The sequence below is a fragment of the Lepidochelys kempii genome, chromosome 7 (genome assembly GCF_965140265.1).
Source record: "Lepidochelys kempii isolate rLepKem1 chromosome 7, rLepKem1.hap2, whole genome shotgun sequence".
NCBI lineage: Eukaryota > Metazoa > Chordata > Testudines > Cheloniidae > Lepidochelys > Lepidochelys kempii.
The window spans coordinates 85,848,292-85,875,889 of NC_133262.1; the positions used below are offsets into that span (position 1 = coordinate 85,848,292).

Consider the following 27,598-nt stretch of genomic DNA (forward strand, 5'->3'; position numbering starts at 1 on the left):
CAGCTATAAACTAAGGCTGATCTCAGTTAACAAGAGCATCTAAGAGCAGAGATACAAGTTGAATTAGAGCATGTAATAGTCTTTTAAAATCTTCCAGTATAAAGCCCCCCTTCACACTTTAATGCTCCAAGGGCAGTAATGGCTCAAAGTTATAATTTACTGGTAAAGAAGTTTCACCTTTTAGCTAATTAAATAATATATTGCTTTTATATACAGAATGGGAGTTTTCATTAGGATTTGAAAACTTTAAATTTGTTTGTGATGTGTTATGTTCCCAGTTTTACCAATGAGTTTTACAAAAATTACTAATCTGAAAAAAAAAATCTGACTCAAAAGAAGTATGCAACTGTAACAGATTAAAAAAATTATGTTATTTATGGGCAATACAGAAACAAAGAACTTCAGTTTTACAGTGTAAATGTTCAGATAATTTGGTGGATTAGTTAAGCATTGGAAGAAGGTGAAAAAAGAAGGGGATGGTTATGCATGTTTAATAAATTATATTGTTATAATGGTTCTCCGCTAAATACTGTATTATTCATCTACTATTGCTGGTTCCTTCTGGAAGGTGTTTTCCATGTGATGATAGTGGGATATAAGGTAGACATTATTTGATTAGGAACTATACCACTGTGTGCCCCCTCTTATAGATAGTTTACACAAGAAGGACTGGACCTTATACTTGGTCACAAGTAAAAGTATGTTCTAGCTGGACTTCAAATGCTTTTTTGCTTTTTTAAAGAGAATCTGCACTGAAGTTATTTTAAATCTCTGACTCAGCTTTGAGGGATTCAGAAGTAGAAGGCAAAAGTCAGCATTGGGTCAAAGACAGGAGAAGAAACTAGATTTTTACATATATTTATGAAAATTCAGAGATCTATCCCAAACTGAAATTGAACTGTCAAATTTATTTCCTTCAATATGATGAACACTGTGGGCCCCTTTCTAATGCTCACCAATAGCTCCCTCCTTGTCTTGGATGCTGGAGAAGAAATTATAAGTATTGTAAGAGTACATGGCAGCTCACAGCCCAATGCATACAGAGTTCCTGCCCAGTAGAGCTTATGATCTTTGTGGTTCAGATATTAAGGTTTCCAAAAATTGCCAGGGTAGCGTTATTTCTTCTTTTCCTCTCTCCACTTGTGGCTCCTAAGAGGGGGCTGCTTCTCATGTTTCACTAAGCCTCAGACCAATAAGACCAAGACGATCTCTGACTAAATCTGTACTGAGGACTCCATAAGAGCAGGAAATGACTAATGCCAAAAGGTTGAGAATTACTGATACTACAGTAAAAAGAAAAGGAGTACTTGTGGCACCTTAGAGACTAACCAATTTATTTGAGCATAAGCTTTCATGAGCTACAGCTCACTTCATCGTATGCATCCGATGAAGTGAGCTGTAGCTCACGAAAGCTTATGCTCAAATAAATTGGTTAGTCTCTAAGGTGCCACAAGTACTCCTTTTCTTTTTGCGAATACAGACTAACACGGCTGTTACTCTGAAACCCGATACTACAGTGATCTTGGTTCTTCTGTTCCCATTGGAATGAGACTGTCTGCACATCCCTACTTTCAGCAACAATTTTCCTATCTGCTGTAAAATATACAAAAATATACAGCATCCCAAGTCCCAGCATCATGGCTAAAAGTCCTATCAAAGTGACCCCCCAAAGGTTGCAAGTCCATCCCTGTTGCAGGTCTGGAGGATAAAAAGATACTCACCCCAAACTTTGATTTCTGATCACTAAAAGCAGCATTTAGCAAATTGATAAGATTTTTATAACGAAGCATAAAAAGTTGAAAGCAACCATTTGCTGAATGCACCCAATCACGACATAAATTATGTAGAATACAATGTAGGAAATAAGTAAAGTAGAAGGGAACACACACATTAGATCTGAATGTTATCTTAGTCAATTAGTGATGTTCAGAGCCTGTGGATCTGTTAAAATAGCCTGAAAAATGCAAACAGGAAGTAAATTTCAGCATATTTTTCCTTACACCTAACAGAGGACAAGCACAAAATCCCAAATCCCTCTTTTTCCACTAACAGCTGCAAGTCAAAAATCTTCTCATGACAGGAGGGGAAACATGATTTTAGTGCACTTTTTATCTGTCAGAAAAGCCTTGCTGAACAGCTTCAAGTCTGAACATTCTGCTTTAATGGTATTCTACCACCAGAAAAAAAAAAAAAAAATCCAGCAAGCTCACAAGTGTTTAATACCTTTATCAAGAGAAGCTCCAGCCATGTGGTAAAAGCTCAAAGCTGTGTCCACATCATTTATATTCTTCAGAAAAGTAAAAAAGCTTTCCACCTCCTCAAACGTCAGCCCCTGCAATAGAAGGAACACATTTTTTTTAATGGTTAAAGTAAGGAGACAAATAATGAAATAATTTTGATAGGAAAAGGCCCCAATGACAGCAAAGATGATAAGTATGTCCAAATAGGAATTCATGTATGACTCGCCATAGTGCATTATATTAAATCATTATTTGGGATTATATACAATTTAAAATCTACACTTGCGGTAACTGAAAAGTCAACTAGCTACCGACATTCTTATTTCCTCCCTTAATTGAAATTTTTCTTTCTGCAGTACACCCCATTACAGTCCCATTGTCTCCTTACCATGAAGTTAATGCCATCTGAAGGGGATAGGCTTAATACAGATATTGTAGGTTTCAGAGTAGCAGCTGTGTTAGTCTGTATAAATTGGTTAGTCTCTAAGGTGCCACAAGTACTCCTTTTCTTTTTACAGATATTGTAGGTTTCCCTGTGCTAGCCATTATTTGTTCCTGATCACCATTATGGACCTGATTCTCATTTACAGCACTCAGATAGTATAAAAGGCCTTAGTGTATATAAGAATCAGGCTTGATGTGTGGAAGGGTCAGTGGTGATAGCGAAGTTGAAACAAAAACCACCACCATTCTCCCTGCTGTCAACCACTTGCCCAATAATGTGATCACATAGCCAGTGTACAATCAAGATGCTGCAAGCATATCAGTTTATAACCCTTATGGCCTTCAAACTTGCAGTAAGGAGATCAGATGGTTGACACACTAAAAATAGAGCCTTAAGGACAAATTCAGAGGTCTCAGCAGTGTAAGTAAAACTCCCCTAGCACTTCAAGTCACTTAAGGTATGTCTACACAGCAAAGAAAAAACCCTGGTGCCAAGTCTCAGAGCCCAGTTCAATTGGTTTGGGCTTGCGGACTCAGGCTGCAGGGCTAAAAATAGCAGTGTAGACATTCAGTCTTGGGCTGGAACCTGGGTTCTGAAACCTGGGAAGGGGGGAGGGTCTTGGAGCCCAAGCTCCAGCCTGAGCAGGATCACCTACGCTGCTATTTTTAGTTCCACAGCCCGAGCCCCATAAGCCCAAGTCTATTGACCTGGGCTCTGAGACTCAGCACCATGGGTTTTTCTTTGCAGTGGAAACATACGTTTAGACTCCCTTACATATAATCAGAGGGGGTGTACATTAGTGAAAATTACATGCTGAGACAGAGAGCAGGAAAGCGAAAGTAGTCTCATCATACTTTAACTTTCTTCTGGCTCTTTGGTATGTAAATTAAATCAGGTGATATTCTCTACATGTTGACAGAGTGAGTGTGTCAGGTCTAAGGCATGACTCACATTGAGAATTTTGGAAATTCTCCCACAATTGCTCTAGCCTTAAGGCAACTCCACTGGGGCTAGCACCCAGGTAAATACTAGTTTAGAGTAGTTACTTGTCTTTTTACCACTGTGTCTAGATTTGTTCAGAGTTGGAGGACATAGTGAGGTGATAAAAATGCCCAAGCCCTATCTATATTAGCCCTTATATTATTTATTGCTAGCACCAGTGAAACTGCATCAATGATAGAACAGCAGCAGGAGAGTCTCAAAAACTTAAGAGTGTAACAGCCTAAGTGAACCTAAATGAGCACAGGTCTGACAGTAACGGATTCTATACTTCAATACCTTACCCATCACCTCTGAATTTGGCTCTTCACATGATGAATCACCATGCCAGCCTAAATTCAAGTTTCCTCTCTATTCTACCTAGCAAGAGACAGAATGCTAAAAATGGGGTACCTATAAAAATAAATATATTTTCACTGTTATGATGAAGATGAAAATGTCGAAATGAGCACATTCAACTGGTGAATCCAAATTAAGCTGTAAAATCTGTATTAACACGGTCTAAAATGTCTTCAGTAACTTGAGCTATTAAGGCGTTTAAACAACAAGGGCAGACTACTGGACTAATCATTTAAAACAAGAAATGCATTGTAAGATACTCTGACTGAAAGGGAGTTTAGTGACAAAAATCACTGTAGAGAAGATAGCTCATTTTTAAGGTCTGGAATCCAAGAGAACATCAGTGATTAGCATAAAAACACCACCTTTTCAGCACGACTGCTAGCTTGTGACTCAAATATAAAAGAATTGGGAACCAGCCACTTCTACAGAGGTTGTAAATTACAAATGAAGAGCAGGATGCAACACTAGGGTTCAGCTTAAATTATTTCAAGTCCAAGAAAACGTTTATGCTAACACTGAACTCATTTACAAAAGAAAATGTTGCAGGTGCATTCCTGTATAAATTTAGCTAGCAAGCTCAAAAGGAATGCAAGTGATTCTCTCCATCACACTTCATTAAAAAAGTGTAAGGATTTAAACCACATGTTAAGTCAGAAGCAATAGAGAAATCCAATAAAAACAGATAAATATCTTTGGGTACTGAAGGTATTACATACATATTACCAAAGGACACGGTGTTCCAAAAACCTCTTCCCACTTGGGACAGATGGAAGATTAAAAAAAGCAACAAGTCTTGTATGAGGATGTTCTGAAGAAAGGTACTGGACTGGATTGACAGAAATGTACAGGAGCTACAACTGCTTGTAATAGATGATCCTTCTATCTAACTTAATTAGTCACTGTATAGCCAGCTGCCTGGAGTCAACAAAGCTGCCAAGAGTTTCACCTGTGCCAGAGGGGAAAAGAGAAACTGGCACCCCCACATCCTTTAGCTCTTCCCCAAAAAACTCTTTATTATTTGCCTTTATTTGCTATTGCTGTAATTAAAAACTTTCAGCTTTTCATCCTTCTCCAGACTTGGAAATCATCTATTGCTTTTCTCTTACAAGTTTAAAATTCTGAATTCCTCCTTCCTTCGAGATAAAAAGGGTGGTTATAAATCTGGCTAACAACTATAACCACAAAAACAGCCTGGCAGGAGTGTTACCCCTAGAATCTGGACATAAACATGTCCCTCTCTATCAGGTTAAGAGTTTTTTTCTTTATCCGGTGAAGAAACAATCGGATGCTGATAAAAAAATCAGGTCCCTCCAGTTAATCTCTCAGCATCCTTGGCTATTGTTAGCTACCATACATCAAAACTAGTTACAGAAAACGTTACAGCAAATTGGAAAATGAGACATTAGGAGTTGGTATTTTCTGCTAGTCACACACCCAAACTTTATGCATCTATAAATTGTTATTCCTGAACCAAAAGCTTTCAGATAAAATTACAAATATGCAGACCTTTAAAAACAGTGTTACGAGAACATCCAACTCCAAATGGAACTCTGTCCTCATGTCCCTACCCACGTTCACCTCGAGGCTAGAGATCCTCACACACAACTTAAGTTCTCCCTAAATGGATGCCAGTAGTTTGCTCTTTAAGGCTACATCTACACTAACATATTTTAGGAAGTCTTCCCCCACTGCACTACCGCCAGTGCAGGTCTGCCACTACTACTGTAGACAGGGCTGAGGATGTCACCCAACTCTACATGGAGAATTTCCCAAGCTTCTAGTGTTTACTTTTAACTATACATTCTATTTGTGCTTTAAAGAGAAATGTATTCTCAAACATGGCTACATCTCAATGAAGATGTGTGTCTGGGAATTTTCTTAGTTTTCATTAATGTGGAGAAAAAAAGGGTGGGTTTGTGCTTATACAATTCTAAAACCAGGGTCCAGATTTAGCTTGCAACTTTACTGAAGCCTGCATTTTATCAATGGTGCTTGAATATGCCAAGCTTTGCATGTTATGCTTGTAGAACTCAACTTCTGTGAAAACTCAAATAAAGTCCATGGAGAAAGAGTGAAGTCTTAAAGGAAGTTTTTACCTGGCATGAGCAGGACCCCTCTTGGGATATCAGGGAAGTATGACCTTTGCAAAACCTTTGGAGCATGTGGCTGACATGAAAGTATTTTAGGCCTCACTGGCCTCTACTAGCACAGTTCTAAAATACTTGTGTGATGGGGTGTCTGCCCCACCATGGCTAGTAAAAGGTTAATACACCTGGGGAGGCCGCATGAAAAGCGGCCAATAGGAGAGGGTCTGTGAGGAGCGGCCAGTCAGGACCTGGCAAGTCCATAAAAAGAGCCTCTGGGCAGAGCAGGGTCAGTAGCTGCCTAGAGATTGAGGAGGGAGGACTGTCTGGAGTAGGCTGTAACCCTTTAGCACCTTGGACAGAGCCATGCAGGAAGCAGCCTGGTGAGAATAGAAGGAGCTCCGGATGGGTTGCTGAGATTAGGAAGGTGTTGTGGCCACGGGTAAGTGGCCAAGAGAAATGCAGTGACAGTAGTGGACAGGCCTGGGAAACACCCTCCCCCATGCTGGGGAAGTGGCAGGATAATTAACTGCAGTCGCCCCGGGGAGGTGGCTGGACTAGGAGCTAAACTCCCTCGAAAGGGGGAGGGAACACAGATAGGGCCGTGCCACAAAGAGGACACTGCAGTTTCGGATGCTGTGAGAGGGGTTACTACTGGACTGCGGAGAAGGAGTGATGGTGTACAGATTACAGATGGGAGCGTCAGCCTTGAGCTAATCCCTAGAATGACTAGGAGGAGGTGCCAGTCTGGTGGCGAGTGACGTGCTCTGTGACAACTTGAATTATGATTTATTGACTCACGAAGGAGATTTCCATGTGTATTTTTTAACCTTTGATTAATGTACAATTTCAAGGAACGCAAACTGACAAATTAACCCTGATATGCATACCGTAATAATCAGATTGCTTCTTTCATAATATCCAAAACATGACAGATGCAGAAGTTAGCACTAACAATATAAAACATAATGTCGTAAATTGTCAGCTGCCCCTGAAACAAGTTAGAGGAACCTAGTGGCTGCTTTAGTTTTCACTGGCTCTGAATGCTACCCAAGGGCCATTACACCAGAAAGAACTGCTTGAATACACTGTGCTTTGGCTCCTCAAAATACCCTAGTTCTTCCAACACACCCCCTATGCTAGGTGCAGGAGGCACTGAGATAGGGTTGGCCATGCTGGATTTATGCCAACTGAGGATTCCTTCATACCAGTGGAATCCATTTAAAGCAGCTTTAAGGAGCAGCGTAACGGGATCTTAAGGTTGGTCAGAATCTGGTCCAGTATTTCTTAATATATTTTGCATCACAAAATGGATTAACGAAATTAAGAAATAGATGACAGTTCTGCTGCTAAAAGGAAGTGGTTCTACAACAGTCAGGCCTACTAAACACAGAAGCAGAAGTCTTTCATTAGTTCCTGTTTTGGTTAATTGCAATGTTCACAAACTACTTAATAAAAAAGGAGCACTGTCAATCTCTATAGAAGCAGACATGAAATTCTAACACTACTGTAATTTAGCACCCCATACTTTCATTATCATATTAAAGATGTCCTTTAGGTTTAAGTGTTTTATTTCAAGGTCTCGTTCCCTGAATTAACTTCTGCAGGGACTGCAACCTTTTCCCCCTACAAATTTTGAGTCTAATTCCCGTAACACATTTTTCTCATAAATTCATAATAAAATGATAAACTACCCAATCATACTGCACAATTAACCCAAGGTCAAGTCAACTGTTAGATATAAGTCTTCAGTTTGTTCAGGTTAAACGCGTGGGGGCTTTCTCCAGAAAGCGTGTTTTTTTAAATTAATGTTAAGTATTTCTACACCCACAATTGCAATGCACTCATTTTAAAATGTGTAAAGCAGTCTGTCATTGTACACACAACCAGATATTGATCACTAGACATATGTATTTTTTGACGCCTTACTTCTGGTGATTTGTTGATTAACTGAAGTCAATGTGGCTCTTTGGGCCTGAATAGGTTTTAGAGGGTCAGGTGCTTTTTTTCAGGAGTCGGAGCATATTCATTTTATGATAAGCCCAGTCTGTGCCAGCCCACAGCTTAGATCTATAATTTCAGAGCAAAATATGAAATGGCCATTTTTTTGTTGACTCCAGCCCGTGATGTATTCAGTTCTCAAGCATTATTTAACTACTGATATATATTTTGGACAGGTAAAAGCCAATGGAAGTATCAGCACTGAAATGATTCATTCTACAAGTTTATTCACATTTTAGACTTCATTTCACAGTGCAAAGCACTGTGGATGCATGCATCAGAAAGTCTTAAAATTTCTCTTTTGCTGCCTGAAATCACTAACCTCTCCTTCTTGAAAATGTTTCCTGAGTTGCTTCAGCATGAGAGTGAGCTTCTTTGACTGCACTCCACTATAGGCCAGCAGCATGCCACCAAACTGACGCTCAGTGATCCGCCCATTCACAGGGTCATGCCGTTCAAACTGGAAGAGAAAGAAGATTAAAACAAAACACTAATATTAAAGCAATTCTGCTTTAATAGGAAGCTGATATTTTATTCAGAAGGTGCACAACATTTACTGTAATGCTGAGGTAAGTGTGGTTGACAGTATTTCCAGAAGCAGCTCTAACTGTGCTCAACATCCCCTCTTCATCAATGTCAGCGATTATTTATTTATTTATTTTACACACGCATCCCAGTACTTGGACAACCATTTAGGAATTTCCTTTATCACGATCAACTTGTTCCATTATACAGGGGGACAGCGTTTGTGGGATTGGTCCTCAACAAGCATTGATTACAACCCAGAATGGACATTTCTGAATGAAAATAAGCTAGATTTTCACTTAAAGGCGGTTCAGAAACGGTATAAAACTTGCAATCGGAGTGGGGACAGTGTCAGAAGACAGTTTGCCAGTACTAGAAAATACATGCCACACACTCCAGGCCACAGAAGTGTGACTGTGTCATGCAGAGAACAAGCTGCTGTCAGTAACCCCTTCTCAGGGTTCAGTCCTGCACAGATCCTTGGAAAACACAGTAAGCATGACTTAAAAAAAATAAGTGGGGAGAAACATGGCTGGCAAGAGGTGTGGTGGTCAGTAAATCAGGAAGGGAAAAATCCCCAAGCGCTATGTAGGGATGGTCAGTGAGAGAAGACTCCTTCCCTTGCTCTTGATTTCCCCTGACAACTGCTAAGTTTTGGTAAACATTCATTTGACAGGTTTGACAGCTGCCAATCTCTAGCCTCTGAGAGGCTTACAAAGATTGTTGGGGGACACTTCCACCCCAATCTCCCCTCACAAGCCTTTCAGAGGGAGAAAAAAGTTGTTTTTTCATTGAATAGCCTTCTAAGTGATCAGGTTAGATGCTAACATCAATCGCAGCGAGTAAAAAGGCTGGAGACTTACTACAGCAAAAATAAATACAAAAACAAATCACAAATAGTCAAGGATCTAACATGACATTTGCAAACCATCAATCAGTCTGTTTACTCTGCTTACAGGTTGTACCTCTTCACCCTCACCCATTGTTGGTGTTGTCCATTTAGATACTAAGCTCTTTGGACAGGGACTATTACTCCATTTGTGGATAGTGCCTAACACAAGGGGTCCTCGATCTCGGTTGCTCCCTAGGAATTATCATTTAAAAAAAAAAAAGTGAAAACTCACTATCAACACTTTAACATCTTATATCAAGTTTGCCAGAGCTGATATAAGAAAGCCAACAGTTAACATCCCTTAACTACCTAGCCCCATAAACAACCACCCCCATCAAGCTCCTGTCTCCCTACAAGTTAACATAAATGGATAGCCTTGCAGCATGACCTGAAGGTCAACAAGCTTGAACTATTTTGGACAAAAGGATGTGTATGAGAGTTCTTTAGTTAAACTACCTAACAAGTAGGCGGCTTGTAAACAAGCCATTACAATTTGCATGGTAATGAAAAGAGCTGAGTAAATAATTCATAGTAAATAATTTACTTGATCAATTTCACTGCTTTTCTTCTCCCTGTTCACAAACTGTATGGAGAGATTCAAATTTTATTTGAAATTCACAAAGTAGTTATTGGTCTGCAGCTTGACAGTAAGATATTGGTTGCTCAACATTCAAATCTGAACGGTTTGGATTGAACACATAGGCCATGCACTAGGATTCAGTTTCCTGATCAGATAAGAGAACTTTTGGGTTTCTGACGTGAATGACTCATGGATTATGAATTCCATAGGTTGTTCACTGTACTATTTAGTCAAAATTAACTATCATAGCAAAATTTCTGACCTTTGAAGATTCAATTTTTGGAAGGAAATGAAATAACGATGTCCAGTCCCAAGATGCTATATATATATATATATATATATAAAAACAACAAATTTGATCTTCAGTCTTTTTCTCTGAGCCTAAATGGCGTGTGCAGTATCTGGGAAGTCATGCAACCTCTTAGCTGTAGTTTGCTAAAGAATCCCACTTATTCTGTACCCAAAACACTGAACTCTTTCCGACTCATTTGGTATAGGAAAAACCCTATCAAAGTCAGAGGAAAAATACAGTCTTCATTAACATCAGAAATAAGAAATTTCACCCACTTCTTTGGTGTTTCTCAGGAATATGGAAAAATGTTACAATACTTTGAGGCATAAATTTTACATCCAATGTAGTTTTTAAACCAGCAGCAAGACTTTCTAGTAGAGATTCTCCATTTGCCTCTCAATTAACCCCCAAACATGCAAATCAGTATTTTTACACGTTCTTTAAAGACCTCAATTTCGAGGGAGTGAGAGACACTATCTTTTATTAGCACACCTGAAAGGGCTTTAAAATTTTCAAGCTCAGTTTATAATTAGTGACCTTTCTCAGACAAGTTTAGAATAAGTGTAATGTACATTTTTCATTTCCCCTACCCCACTTTAACAACTTGATGAGGAATTTATTCATTTATCTTCATGCCCTTAACAGGATTAAGAACTGTACCCATACAAGTTCCATCGGTACCAGCTACATCTGGGTTGTACTTTTTTGCAACTGACCAGGAAAGAGAGACTGTACTACAATATTAGTTGTGATAGTACTTGAGCTCAGAAGGGAAACAAACACATCCCCTCCTCCCAACCCAACCTCTCCTCCGCATTCCTCCCCTCTCAAACGGTCTCACCTCAAGCTTTTTGGTGCCATTTTTTGGTAAGGTTAACCAAAGACCCAAAGCCAGCCTTTCACCAGGAACCACTTAACCATGGGTCCCCAGTAAGAAGTATTCGTATCAGTCAGCAAGGCCATCTTGCTCTAACCCCCTTTTTAGGATATGATCCTCAAGTATTTCATTTGCTCAAGGCTAATTACCATATCGTGATTGCAGACATTCCCCCTTTTCCCCTGCCATGCTAGGATCTCCATCTCTCCTTAATGAGATGTCCCTTAGTAGCAGAGAGACTACTCAATACTCAAATATACTGGATAGATTAAAGACAATGCTATAATTTTCACTCAATTTCAATTGATTTGTCGGTTCTACGATAGTCCTATTGAGAGTGAATGACAGCAAGGGTACATGCAAGAAGTGGGATGATTTTAAAAATATTTGTCAAGTTACACTATCGGAGATCCAAATATAGACACAAACAAACAGTGTCACTTTAAAATGTGTTAGCTGGTTGTGGTCAACTTAGCCTAGACACTTAGCCCAGATTTTTTGGCACTGCAGAGAGCAAAGATTTTGGAGATAGAAAAATCATAGGAGCTTTTACAACTTCATCAACTATCAATGAAATGGGATAAAACAGGATGGAAAAGCACTTATGGAATCAAAGTCTAACCTTCATTGCTGGCACCTAATAAAATTAACACAGTCTTTAAAGTACAAGGATCTCATCAGTTTGTAACTGGTGGATCCCAAAAATATATCAGCATAATTTGACTGCTAGTGCCCATAATCCTGCAAAAATTTGTTAAAAATGAAATAAATGCAGCATTATGAGTTGAATGACTCAAACAAGAGGCAGAGGAGTATTTAGTACAAAAACAATTCCCCTATCCTATTGCTATGCCCCAGCCTGTACCAAACTGTGAAGTTATAACCACAATGGTAGTGTATTGGAGAATAAGTCACAGGTGAGGTAAAAAATAGGGTTGTTTTTTTTTACATTTTATTTACAAAAAGAAAAGGAGTACTTGTGGCACCTTAGAGACTAACCAATTTAGTCTCAAAGGTGCCACAAGTACTCCTTTTCTTTTTGCGAATACAGACTAACACGGCTGCTTCTCTGAAACCTGTCATTTTATTTACAGTATACTTTTGGATTTTTTTTTTAAGCTATCATCCTTTTTCTTTTTTTAATACAAAGACCACTTCAGAGAAATACCTCTTGCCTTTAAGAAGTAAAATAATATATTCAAGGGGGAGTGTTAGGAATACAGCTCATCATTATCCCTCATTATGGACCCAAACTTGGTTCCCATTTTTAATTTCTATAAATCATCAGCAATGATCAGTCATAAAACTTTAGATAAAGTTATTCATGTGAAAGTATTAATATTTTTGTTTTTCTTCCATATTGTACCTTTAAAATGAATGTCCCTTACCTATTCTTGACAAACTGATTTAATACCCCCACATCCACCAATTAATTACTGTACCTGTAGCAACTCTTACTGCATAAGTTAACAGAAATATTCACCAACACATCTTCATGCTGCTTTTAAATACTGACTGAGTTTCCAAAACTAACAGAATCATTTAAAGCTTGGAATGAGAAAAGTAAGCACTTTCTCTTAGTTTTAATCCATGCAACAATGAAGTGATGTCAAGAAAGTAGTTATTTTTCCAAACTCTCACTCATCTGGTACAAGTTATATTTAAATTGCTTATGAAAGGGATATACAGTATACAATATCTAAAAAGATAAAGAATGAGAAAAATGAAACAAAAGGATAAGGAGGAAAAAAAGGAAATAAGTATATACAAATGCCCGTGATCTGTTGCTAATCACAACAGATCATACATGGGACTTAAAAGAAAGCAGAGTTGCTACAGGTACTACCACAATGTGATGCAGAGAAAACTTTACTGAAGATCAGAATGTTCTCCATTGTCCTTTATGCTTCAGAGGAAGACAACAGAAAAAAAAAATCAAACCCTAGAATACACCTGGCCAATTGTGCATTGGGGGAAAAAAATCCTTCCTGACCACTACAGATGATTAACGTATGCCATGAAGCTTTGACTGTAGTCATTATCTTAATGCAGAGCTGCAACAGTTATGAACAGGTTGAGGGCAATGCTGAGCTACTTCTTTCCTCCATGGCCCATGAAAGAAGGGAAGAAACAGGTGTATTCACTGATTCAGACACTCCAAAGCCAGAAGGGACCACCACAACCAACCAGCCTGACCCCACACATGTACAAGGCCATAGAATTTGTCCTAGAAGCACCATTAAAGCATACAGAATCATACAAACATATGGCTTGAAGGGACCTTGAGAAGCCATCAAGTCCAGCCCCCTGCACTGTGGCAGGACCAAGGACATCTAGACCATCCCTGACAGATGTTTGTCCAACCTGTTTCTAAAAAACTCCTATGATTCCACAATATCCCTTGGAAGCCTATTGCAAAGCTTAACTACCCTTATAGCTAGAAAGATTTTCCTAATATTTAACCTAAATCTCCCTTGCTGCGGACTAATCCTATTACTTCCTGTCCTACCTTCAGTGGACAAGAAGAACAATTGATCATAATCCTCTTTACAACAAATCTTAACATATTAGAAGATTTATCAGGTTCCCCCTCAGTCTTTTCTCAAGACTAAACAAGCCCAGTTTTTAACCTTTCTTCATAAGTCAGGTTTTCTAATCTTTTACCATTTTTGTGGCTCTCTAGACACTCTCCAGTTTGTCCACATCTTTCCTAATGTGTGGCACCCATAACTGGGCACAGTATTCCAGCTGAGGCCTCACCAGTACCAAGTAGAGCAGGACAATTACCTCCCATGTCTTACATTCAACACTCCTGTTAATACATTCGAGAATAACATTTGCCTTTTTTGCAGCTGCATTACATTATTGACCCATATTCAATTTTTGATCCTCTATAATCACCAGATCCTTTTCAGCAGTACTACCATCTAGCCAGTTATTTACCATTTTGTAGTTTTGCATTTGATTTTTGCTTCCTAAGTGAAGTACTTTGTACTTTTCTTCAATGAATTTCATCTTCTTGACTTCACACCAATTCACCAGCGTATCAAGGTTGTTTTGAATTTTAACCCTGATCTCTAATGTGCTTGTAACTCCTCCCAGCTTGGTGTCGGTGACCGTCTATACCCTCACATTCATCCTTTTTACAAGACTATGACATATTTCATACAAAGTATGCCTTCTGAGGTATCATTTGAAAACTCATAATTTGCTGATAATTATTGTCCTGGTAAAATGTGTGGCACCATTGTATGGAAAGTTATAAAATTATACTGTATAAGATACATTTCTAGTCTGGGGAAACAGCTTCAAACTATGTCGTGGAGACAAAATGCTAGCAACACCTCAGCCAAGTGTCAACAAAATCAAATGGACTGTCACCTGGTGAAGGCCATTCTTTGGCAGGAGGAAGGTTGTGACTGAGAAATTTACATCTTGGCAATGGAACAGGTGGAGGTTCCTGTGCAAACAGATTTTCTATCGCCTGAACCTCAGCTGGAGATGAATCTCAAAGAAGAGATTTGCTCTCAGAAAGGGGAGAAACTCCACATGTTATCTCTTCTCCCTTTCTCTCTGCCCACAGCATCCACAAGGCCTGAAGGACAAGGAAAGGAGCACTGGACTGGGGGAGGGGTCCTGGTTGAAAGGCATCCAACCAGTAAGACTGCAAGAGCATGTGGTGAGAGAAACATTTTGCTCTGAATTCACTTAGCTTGTTAAATTAGGTATTAAATTTACATTTTATCTTTATTTCTTTGTAACCAATTCTGAATTTTATGCTTCATTACTTGTAATCACTTAAAATCTTTCTGTAGTTAATAAACTTGTTTTATCTAAACCAGTGTGTTTGTTTTGAAGTATTTGGGAACTTCATTTGGGATAACAAGATTTGTGCACATCATTTCTATTAATGAAATGACAGACTTTCTATGAACTTGTTTTGTCCAGAAGGAAAGAGCTGGGCAGTACAAGACGCTCAATTCTGGAGATAAGTCTGGGACTGGGAATTTGCTGGTGTTGCTCTGTAATTAATTATAATTAATGGGTGGGTGGCTGGCTGGCTATAGTACTCATACAATATAACATGCGGTAATTTACATTCTGGAGGTTGTGTGTGAGCTGGCCAGGAGTGAGACTACTTTTACAGTGAAACAGTTTAAAAGGCACCCCATGTTGGAGACTTGAGGGGATACAGCTGTTCAACAGGCCAGATTGTACCCTGGGGAAAGCCACAGTGTCATCTGCAAATTCTATAAGTGGACTCTCCACTCCATGCTCCAAGTCATTAATGAAAATATTGGATATTACCAGACCCAGGACTGACACCTGTGGGACCTCACTAGATTCAGCCTCCCATTTGGACAAGCGAACCATTCATAACTATTCTTTAAGTACGGCCTTTCAACCAGTTGTGCATCCACCGTATAGTAATTTCATTTCTAGACCACCTTTCCCTAGTTTGCTTATAAGAATGTCATGTGGGACACACCTTTCAGCTATATTTCTAAGCTTGACTTAAAGACTCCAACCAAAGGGGAGTCCACTGTCTGCTCAGGTAAGTTGCCCCAATGTTCGTATTATCCTCACTGCTACAAAACTGCATCTTATTTCAAAGGTTTAATTTGTCTACTTTCATTTTCCAGCAACTGGATCTTGTTATGCTTTTAGCTAGATTGAAGGATCTCCCACGACCAGATATCTTTTCCATGTATAAATATCTATAGACATTAATCAAGTCACCTCTCAACCCTCTCTTTGATAAGATGATTAAGTTGAGTGACTTAAGGCTCATATTGGAAGGTTTGTTTTATAGCTCCTGAATCATTGTGGCCTTCCTTTGACCTCTTTCTAGTATTTCCACATCCCTCTTGAAATGTGGACACTAGAAATGAACACAGTACTCTACTAGCAGTCTTACCAATGCTATGTATGGCAGCAAGATCACTTTCCTACTTCTGCATGACATTCCTCTTTTTAAACATCCAAGGATTACATTAACCCTTTTTGCCATAACATTGCACTGAGAACTCATAGTGAGACAATTATCTACAATGACCCCTAAGTCTTTCTCCGCGTCACTGCTTTTCCAAGACAGTCCTCCCATTCTGTAGGTATAGTCTGCGTTCTTGGTTCCCAGGTGCATTACCTTGCATCTGGCTGTATTAAAATACAATTTGTTGAATTGTGACCATTTAGCCGGCAATTCAGATAGTTAACAGCAACCTTTCCTCCTCATTATTTACTATCCCACCAGTCTTTGTATCATCTGCAAACTTTACAAGCAGAGAGTTTACATTACCATCTAGATTGCTGATAAAATATTAAATAGCACTGGACCAAGAACGAGTCCCTGCGAGACCCTGCTAGAAACAACCCTGCTTATTGATGCCTTCCCCTTAACAACTACATTGTGAGATCTGCCAGTGTGCCTGCTTTTAATCCATGTAATGTGTGCCCGGTTAGTTATATAAAATGCAAGTTTTTAAATCAAAATCTCATGTAGTACTTCATCAAATTCCTTGGAAAAATTTTAACTGTAGCAAACATAGCCTTTATCAACTAGACCTATAATATTGTCAGAAAAAGAAAATAGGTTTGCTTGGCAAGACCTACATTCTATGAAACCACTGATTATGTTTTTAGCTTCTAATTCTTTGTTGATAAGAATCCTGAACTAACTGTCCCATTATTTTGCTCAGGATAGATATTAAGTTAACTGGTCTATAGTTCCTTGGATCATCCCTTTTACGCTTTTCAAATGTTGGTTCTACCTTCGCCTTCTTCCCCGTTTCTTTGGCTTCTCCCCAGCCTTCCAAACTTGGTTAAAAATTAACATTAGTGGTTAAAAAGGTGTCAATTCTAGTATGAAAAATCCCAGAATAATTGCCTGCTGTGTTCATCAAAATAGAAAAGTGCTGTTTTTTTACCTTCATAACTGGTAAGCATTGTGCACTTAAATTTGAAATCTGTACTTTGTAATTGACATGGGGTAACAAGAAATCCTAGATTACACAGAATACGTCAGAATTCTATCGGTCTGTAAAACAAGAAAGATCTTCACCATGTATGTAAACCCTTCTGATTCCTGTGGTTGGCTAGTACTGATGCTTCATCATACAGACCCAAGGCTTAAAAGTGAACTGCAAAGGAAAAGTTATTGGGTTTGTGCCTTTTTTGCTTTTGTGAGTAAGGGTGGCTTGTATGTTGTTTTATCTTCCCTCCATCCTCAAAATCAGGTTTCAAGTCTTGTTCTCCCTGCATTTGCTTGATGTCTCTGGAGGAGAGGAAAGGGGATTGGTTGGGAGGTCTCAACCCTAGCTAAAGGAACATGCTAAGATAATTATGGATTTTCTTCCAGTATTCTTTTGGTGTTTGAGGTAAATACCTATTTTAAGAGCCCAGAGAGTTTTAAACAATCTGAATAAAAATAACTTCCCCTTCTCAATTCAGCAGGCTTCTCCTCCTTCATATCTGTGATGTTATAAATAATGCTAGTTCTCCAATCATTCACCAAATCTTTCAGGAAAAACAGTGTAGAGAACACCAGAAATTCTAATACAACCAAAAAGTTTTCTTTAAAAGATTTTTAAATACATTATAAAGAAAAAAAATACAAGTTTACTGATTTCCCCCTCCCCCAATCAGGAGTCAATCTTTAAGACTTAAAGTGTTATGGGGGCAGGCAGTGTAAAAAGGTGATAGCATCTGGTTAGTTGTGGAAAAGTGCAGTTGTAGTTTATTTCTCTAGTACGAAAGAACTGACATGGGCATGAGGAAATTGGGGAGGGAAAGCTCTATGCACTGGGATTGTTGCTTAGGGCCCTAAACTACAAATCCCATTTCCTTTAACTCAAGGGACAAAAACACACCCAACGCACCTTGAACTCAAAAGGACCAGCCCTTAAAAAACTCAATCTTTACAAAGATGCTGCCAAAGGAACTAAAAAACATGACTGATGGCCTGCTATCTTGGATCCATGTTGGTTAGTTTTCCACCTTTCAAAAAATGTCAAACGTTTAGATGCTGTGTGCCTTTGTTCTGAAATCGGTTCCTTCTGACAGTTCATGACGAACAACATATTTCAGGTTATAAATCAAGATTTGGGACCCATTTGTTTGTCTTGTCATACACTCAATATTTAAAATGCAAATTATTATTTTATAATGCAAGCTGCAATATGTAGCATGAAACAGATTAGAGAAGTGCCATACCAATCATTACCTCCAGAACAGTTTCCAGTACTAACCACTTGGTGAAAGCAGTGGCTAGTGTATATATCCATTAATAAGACTACAAGAAATTGTACGTAATGTTCTAAGTGCCTCTTCCCCAAACCAAGGTGTGTGGGGCACTGTAAAAATAAAGACAAACACTGAAAATATGATAGACACGTTATTATGACAATTAGTAAATATCAATTCTTCGTGTGATGGGAAATTCAAACTTCCACTGTCTAAAAGGTTAAGCAAATCCAGGCATAGCATCACATTTTTGAATCCTGGGCACCATCACTTCATAGTTCAAACATCAATATTGATTAACAAGGCCCACGCTATTATTAAGGAGAATTTAAATATACATATGATATAGTATTTGATCATGATTTTCGATCATATTAATGCAGACTCCACAAGGTGACTTGTTTTTTTAAAATACCACACACGGAAGGGGGAAGAGTTAATGGAGATCTAGATTTTCAGCAGTTGTACTGGAATGGAAAGGACCAGAAATGTGGTGGGGGGAATTTTCTGCTCCATTCCCATCATCTCAGAAGCAGATTGTATTTATGCATTTTGAGCCTTCTGGTTTACAGTTTACATCTTCAGGGGTATGTGACAGTGAAAGCAAGCCAGACTTCGCAGAAGATTCTAAGACATCATTACTCTTTACTTAGTAGCATGAGACATGCACAGATCTATGCTAAATAATAAAGACACATGCATTTCCCTGCCTTGGAGCCCTCACGACTCTGGAGAGATTTTTGTGCTTGGGCAGAGCCCTCTGGGGCATCCAGGATCCTTCTCCTGCAACTTGTAAATTCTCTCAGTCACAGAACCTCTCCACTTCAGCTTGCATTTTCTGACATTGCAGGATGAGGAAGTATAGGGTGAGGGAAACCCATAGGTACGTGGAAAGTTTCTGTTTTCTCACATGCCTTCTTCTCTAAGCTCAATAAACTCTTGTAGCAAGACAATTGGACGAACTGACCAGAGAATTTTGGGTCCATCTCTCTTTACTTCCGGGGTTAATTGTTTTTGGCTTGCCCCAGCTTGTGTGTGAAAAAAATCAAACATCACTCTTTGAAATTATACAGACTAAATCAATTCAAAAAACAATAAAATGAGAAATCTCTCTTTCAGAGCACTGGAGATACCTAAATATGAACACCAAGATTATGAATACCGTTTCTTCTCCTCTTCTTCTGCCACCAGCTGTAACACTTCCTCTTGCCAGGAAATTAGAAAGCTCTAATGGCCATACAACCATCTGCCACAGACAGCACGGTATGTTCCTTTGGGGTCTTACTCACTCTTAAATAGTGGGGGAGGTGAAGACTACAAATTATACCTTAGATTTAAGCTTTCTAGATAGTTTATATACTAAATACACAGGCCCAGACTACTGCATTTCAGGCATTAGAAAAACTGGGGAAATATGGAATAATCCTTTAATTCACATATAACCAAGAGTGGGAGTATGTTTCTCTACAATTATACCTTATACATTATACAATTATACATTATATTATATAAATATGGATTTGCATTGTTTTAAATAAAGAAAATTTACTGCCATTTAAAGTTCAAAGTTAATGGGGCAAAACGTGTTGCTTTGATTGTGATACATGCAAGCGCTGCATAAAAGCATTTTAATCTTAAGTAAAATTTGCTAGTTGTCTATTTCCCCCTCAGGATATCCTCCTTCAGGGAGGCTCAAATCCTATGAGTTTCTCAAGGGAAGGTTCTTCATTTCAGCGACCTCTCCTCCTTTTTAACTGAACCTTAAGAGTGTAAAAAACCAGCTGCCACAAAACTCACTCTTGAGATCCATTCTCCTCTGAGATTTTAAGTACAAAGAACTATTTAGAGCTCAAGAACAGTGCATCTTCACTGGTTCTTCTACATCACTGAAACCTAAACAGATTGAACTTCGAGGAGATAAAGCTCACAAAGAGCCAGCATTTGCTGGGGAAGGAGGCTGGTAAGCTAACAATCAGGAAGTGGTACAACTATATTCTGTTAAAACTTAATAATATTCTCTTAATCTCTAAGCTTGGAAAGATTTATTTCCACACTGATTTTGTCCTTCTCCGACTAACGGAATTTTAGACCTATATATGGAACAGCACTTTTGTTTTGTATTGAAAAAAAAAGTGAAGATTTACTTTAGTTTTCTTTTTTTTTTTTTTTTTTTTTTTAAGTACTAGCATTGTAAATGTGGCAAAAAATGTTAGCAGACCTCTGGAAATAGGATTTGTTAATTTATGCTTTTCTTAAGTAAACAGAAAATAATAAGCACAGAACACTTAAGTATACATAAACAGTGATGACTGTTTTTAATGTTTCTCATTTCCAAGTTGTTGGATTTTTGAAATATAGACCTTTAGAATCCAGAACCATTTAAATGATTTAGGTCTAAGATTTATTCTGTGTCCCATTAAGTGACCTGGTAATTCCTCTTACCCATAGGAAATGAGAGATGTTAAAAAAACAAACAAACCAAAAACAATCAAACAAACCCAAGAAAATAAACCTCTGTTCCTCTGAAAGAGATACTGTAGAAAGATACACAGACATCTGAGTGGCTCACAGATCGTACTCCATTAACACCAACTAGATATGGCCATTCAGAGGATAAATATTTAAACCAAAACAAAAGGATCTTCACCAAAAGAATTAAGAACCTAAAAACTTGCATAAAGGAAGCAGCAAGCACACATACAATTGTAATGCAAAATAGCATGATGCAAACAGACATCTTGGATTTTTCTTAAGACAGCACACACACACACAAGATGCAGCTTCCAAGGTGTTTGCTGATTACCTGCCAACTTCAATGCCATAAAAATAGCTAAATATAAAAATATGTTTTGCAGCAGAGGAACCCAAGCAGCTATTGCCCTCAGCCAGCATGTTCCAAGAACCCCATATTGGCTGAAGCAGTGACTCAGGATAATATACGTTCATACAAGACAGATTTACACACACCCCTTTATTCTGACTTAATGCTACCAGATTCCTCTATCCACCATTAAATGCTGCACTTTGATTACAGACCACTTCCTACAAGACAAACACCAATTTTCTCCCATCAGAGGCAAATTACATAATCATGTTCAGCTGTTCCAATTAAAAATATCAAAAATACTTAGTTACTCATGGCCCCAAAGTGGTTCTATCCTGCCAATATACTTTTTTTGCCTTTTTAAATAAAGCACTTTGAGATCAGAAGCATTATTTAGATTGATGATTTCTATTCAGAAGTATGAATAATGTCTTATCCCTAGTGATATACAATAAGAAGATCAGAATCTGATTTGAAGAAACACTTGCCCAACTCATATCAGAACCCAACAGCAAAAAAAACAGAGCTTTAGATGCTCTGTTTGTCCAAACAGAGCTTTAGATGCTCTGTTTAAAGAGAGAAATAGAGGGGACTTCCCAAAAGTTCTAAGCTCAACACAGCAGGTCTGGGTTTGACAGACAGCTGATTTAGTTTATCTTCATTGCTGTCAATACAAAAGGGAGGGGGAAAAGAACGAACTCAAGCAATGTTATTATGAGACAGACTTGGAGTGCTATCAAAATGGCAGTTGACGTCAGTGCTACACTGATCAATAGCAGCTAAGGAAACAAGTGCAATGCAAGGTGAACAAACAAAATTCCTTCAGACATCTATGGGATTGTCACTAGGCAACGGGCTTCCCACGCTGTCACTTTTCATACTGTATCAGAGTGCATAAATGAAGTAATTTTCAGTGTTTTCCAATGACATAATGATGTCGCAACAGGACATTACAGATCACTAAAAATCTGAATGTAAATTTAAAAATAATTTTTCATTAAACATTTAGGAGGCACCATTACCAACCACAGCATCTGAGTGCTCCTTAACAGAATGTAAAGACAGCCAGACTCTCCAGTTTGCTCAGGCCACTGTGTGCTTAATGCACAAAACTGGTTGGAAACAACCAGTGGAGAAGTTCCTCTGTCCATGAGAGCTTTGTCAGTACATGCTGCTAACTACACTAGCCTCCCTTGGCAGGAGGCATGTTGGAGTGGAACTACGCCCTGTCCTCCAGTGATGCAAAGAACGTCTGTCCTTATGCAGCCCTAATTTGCACCAGAACCAGGCAGCCCTGCATTAGGGAGCTGCAACTAGCTCCCCTAAGTTCCCCACTTTTTCACTGTGTCAAGGGCAGCTTAGATGGAGTGGAGAATCAAGACCATAGTATTTATCCAAAATAGAGAGCACATTTTCTGCACACTCCACCTTTATTCTCAATAGAATTAGGCTGCACTAACGAGGGAAAAATTTCCAGGGGGATACCAGCATCTGGATAAGTATAAGACAACCAGTGGAGAGATGCACTCTGTGTGAGTGCCTTCACTAGGAAAAAAGGCTGTTTTAATATGAGGTGACTAGTATGAGGTAAACTCCTATTGAAGACAAGTCAATTTGTACTTTTAACACAAGTAGACAGGTTAAGGTAAAGATTATGGGGAAGCTGGGGGTTTACCTCAGCCAGCGAACATGTTCGAACTGCAAACTACCTTGTCTTTATTAGGCATTTACCTCCGGTGACCAGGTGTTGGCTAACACAAGGCACACCTTTTTTCCCCTAGTGAAAACAAGGCCTGAGCAATTGCCTGAGGAAGCAAATTCCTAACATGATGAGGAGCTACTGAGAAGGCCCTTGCCCTAGCTCTAGTGAGCTTAGCTCTGGGAACCAATAGCTGAAACTTCCCCACAAATAGCAAATGCTGCAATGGGACAGTCATAACTAGGCTCAGTTTTATTTTAAAACTGGAGTCTGTTATTCCACTGTCCTACCAGATCCCTACTGAACAGCAGCAGCGTTCTTCCCTCTTCACCACAAAATTAAAAATGAGGTGCATAGCTGCTACAACAGGCTTTCTGTAGAAAATTGTTTGCGTCCATTTTCTAAGCCAACAAACAACTGTGTGAGAAATAGGCCTTCCTAGAATCCCTGGTTTAAATATATATTTTCCTATGTAAGTCAAAAAAGCAAGTCCTACAATATCAGTAGTATTAACAAAAAAGTAGGGTAAATATGTTACTATTATGACATAAATGAAGGTTTCTTTATCCCATATTGGTTAGGACAGTATATTTTTCTATGTAGGGAACATTCTCACATATATTATCGTAATGTAGCCAATGCTGAGAACAAGCAATTTCTCCTCCGACATTAAGTTAAAAATAGACTTCTGTCAAACAAACAGCAAGATGCCAAAGGAACCATGCCTTACAGATTCTGAACATCATTTCCATAAAGATGGCTAACTAACTATAGCTATATCTGGAACAGGGAGTCCCAGTCAGATCCTGTCTTAAGAATGCAAGTTCTGTGAACAAAGTTACCGTATGCAGTTGATAGAGTCAGGGCTCTCTACATTCAAGGAAGTCTCAAGGCCAAGCTTGAATCTAAACTGGTCGTTAGACCATATAGTCATTCAAGAGTGGGAAATTCAGTTTAAAGCGGTTATATTAAATATAATTGGTGTGGATGTTTATGTAACTTGAAGCTAGTCTATAAAACATCACAAAAGCAACACAGCAGTGCTGGTTAGAGGATGCTGCTAATGGAACTAGGAATTGGTTCTGCCCAGAACCCCTCTTTCCACCAATATCTCTAAGAACTTCTGAGTTATTTGCTGAGTTCCAGACTTACTTCTCCTCAGCTAGTTCATTCAAAATAATTTCTGTTCCCCAAACAAATGTATCTACTGTGAGCTCAAGGGACTCCTTTGCAATAATTCCGCTAGCAGTTATGGTAGTGAAAATTAATAGATAAATTATTTAAGTATATTGGAAGCAGGAAACTTGCCAGAGAACTGATGCTCACTGGACAACCAAGGAGCAATTAATGATAAGGGAAACCAAAAAATTTCTTTGCATCTGCCTTCACTTCAAAAGATGCTAGGGAGATACCTACCCCAGAATTAGGGAGAAATTCTGAGTCCACTGCAGTCAGTGAGTTTAACTATTAATTTCAATGGGGGAGCGGTGAAGGGGTGTTTAAGATTTTGCTCTTACTCTTTTCAGTTGATAAAGATGAAGTATTGTCTGAGATGGAGGTGTCCGAAAAGAGTGTGCTGGAACAAACTGATACTTTAAACAGCAACACACCACCATGATCAGACGGCTATATCCAAGAGTTCTGAAGGAATTTAAGAACGAAGTGCTGAGCTACTAACAAAAATACACAATCTATATAAAAATGCAATGAAATCAAGAATAAGGGGCCATTCAATTAAACTGAAAGGTAAATTAAAACAAAGAAAAGGAAACACTTCTGCAATACAAGTGTGGAACTCATTGCCATGAGGAAGTAATGGAAAGTATAGTTTTCAAAAGTTCATATAGAAAATGAGAACTTCACATTTACATTACAGCTCTAAATCCTCATACTTCAGGACATAAACCAAGATTTAACCAATAGGGTTACGAAAAATTTTCCTCTGTGGGCAGATTATGCCATAATTTCCCCCTATAGGGTTTCTTATAACTTCTGCAGCATCTGTTACTGGCTATCGTTAGGGACAGGATACTAGACTACATGGATCATCGGTTTCAAACCGTTCTGCTACTCAACTCAAAGCAAGATAAAATTAATGTAGTCTTGTTCATGAGAGGCCTAGCAATCAGCGACACCAGGGGTGGCCAACCTGTGGCTCCGGAGCCACATGTGGCTCTTCAGAGGTTAATATGCGGCTCCTTGTATAGACACCGACTCCGGGGCAGGAGCTACAGACGCCAACTTTACAATGTGCCAGGAGGTGTTCACTGCTCAACCCCTGGCTCTGTCACAGGCCCTGCCCCCACTCCACCCTTTCCTGCCCCCTCCCCTGACCCCCTACCATGCCCTTGTTCCTCCTCACCCCTCCAGCCTCCTGCATGCCATGAAACAGCTGATCGGGAGGTGCAGGGAGGGATGGGGAGGCACTGATTGGCGGGGCTGCCGGTGGGAGCTGATGTGGGGCTGCTGACGTATTACTGTGGCTCTTTGGCAATGTACGTTGGTAAATTCTGGCTCTTCTCAGGCTCAGGTTGGCCACTCCTGAGCTATTCTCTTGATTTCCTATCACCACCACGGTACACATGACTGACACAATAAAAGCTTGTGTGCCATATCTGTAACAACAAACAAACAAAAATAAAAACACAAGTGCAAAGAGAATACAACAATCTTTCTGCTCCCTCTCTGAAATATTCTAGTTTTATGCACTTCATATACAGAGTCTTTATAAAGTCAATGCTATGGTGTGAAAGAGTCAAAATAATTTTGTTTCATATTGTGGCTTTCATATTGAAGGTATTCAGACACTTTACAAAACGACAAATTAAGAGATTGGTGGTAGAGCGATTCCTAGGAAAACAGAAAAGCTTGTAAGTCACCAGAAACAGTTCATGTTCTTGGAAATCAGAACTGGTTTTATTGAAAGGGAATTTGGTGGTCAGGACAGCAGTGTTACTGCTTATTTTTATGAATAATGTCACAGGGCTTTTAACTTCCCCGTGTAGTCAGAACAGCTTGACAGAAGTGACCTCTGTTCAATCTCTCTTCCACATGCTGGCCCAGGGGCTATGAACTGAAGAAATCAGCTCAGTTTCTGGTGCTGAACTCAAATATGTGACTTTCTTAGCCAAGGCCAACAGTACAACCAACTAAACCATACTGACAAAGTAATGGAGTTACTAAACAGGATAGGATACTGTATCATAGAGCCTAATTCTGCAAGCTGCTAAACTCCCTTGACTCCCACTGAAATCAGTGAATTCCACACAGTTACATCCATACTTACTACTGTGTCATTTCTCATATGCAAATGCTGCTCTAATGCGAAAGCTACTGAACCAGCATATTTTATAAAAGCAAGAAAATGCACATATATTCATCAGTCAATTTAGAAAGAATATTACAGATACAGATATCAGGAAACCTAGTGCTCACATATATCCAGATTTTTATTTGCATGTTCTTTAAACTCCAGATGCATTACCAAACCCTATATTCGTTACCTACAAATTGAATGTATTCCTTTACTTTTGAACGTCAAAAGTAATGCCAAACACACACTTTTTTTGTAATTGGCACCCCCTTCATATTAGATTAATCCTTTCTTTGAACATTTCAACTTTTGTGTTTCAAAAGGCTTTTGGTTTTGTAGGAAGACTTCCCCTGACATCACAAACAAAATATGGATTTAAAGATTCATGTGTTGCTTATTTGCGGATGAAAAAGAAAAACGAAGCTACATTAGGCCTTTTAGTTTGTAGAGAAAAGCTCAGAGAATTGTCCTTTGACCCTGATCTCAGTTAATCAACAAGCAACCATAAAGCCGAAAAATTACTAATGCTGTGAAATTTTTGGGGTGTGTGGGGAAAAGAGCTACAAACACAAAACACATGTAACAAGCAATCAAAGATCTCACAGATCATTTTTGTGGTGTTACCTGAATTTGCAGAGTAATAGTCTGACTTGCAACATAGGACCCTATAAAGAAGCATTTACTCAAAGCCTTCTTTGACCGGCTGCAATACATTATTTATCTGCAAATTGCTGCAGAACTGGCTCTATTTACTGTTCTGGAGAAAGAAAAGGAGTACTTGTGGCACCTTAGAGAAGAACAAATTTATTTGAGCATAAGCTTTCGTGAGCTACAGCTCACTTAATCGGATGCATTCAGTGGCTGTAGCTCACGAAAGCTTATGCTCAAATAAACTAGTTCGTCTCTAAGGTGCCACAAGTCCTCCTTTTCTTTTTGCGAATACAGACTACCACGGCTGCTACTCTGAAACCTGTTCTGGAGAAGAAATCCATCTGGATTTTTGTAAAGGTGCATAGTTAGTATGCATGATAGAAGTGAAAAGACTTTCCCTCTTTTCCTATCATCCTCAGCCACCTCTCCACCAAAAAAGGAAAGAAAAAGATTTTAAATGTAAAATAAGAGGTTTTAATGTTTATAAGGGCACCAAATTATTAGCAAACATCATCTACAGCAGGAAACATGAGTTCCTAAAGGCTATTCCATCTTTCAGGTATGTAAGTCTCTCTCTCAAATAAACGTATGT

The 27,598-nt window shown here is 38.9% G+C and overlaps 1 protein-coding gene across 7 annotated transcripts in view; it reads right to left on the minus strand.

Annotated features, from left to right (window-relative positions):
- MICU1 (mitochondrial calcium uptake 1) overlaps window positions 1-27,598 on the minus strand; it is a 212,784-nt gene that overhangs the window by 36,656 nt on the left and 148,530 nt on the right. For all 7 annotated transcript variants that reach the window (XM_073353624.1, XM_073353626.1, XM_073353627.1 and 4 more), the window contains 2 exons: window positions 8,434-8,571; window positions 2,224-2,332 (listed from right to left, as the gene is read on the minus strand). In XM_073353624.1, coding sequence (XP_073209725.1) covers window positions 2,224-2,332; window positions 8,434-8,571 — 247 coding nt within the window. The remainder of the gene's footprint in view (window positions 1-2,223; window positions 2,333-8,433; window positions 8,572-27,598) is intronic.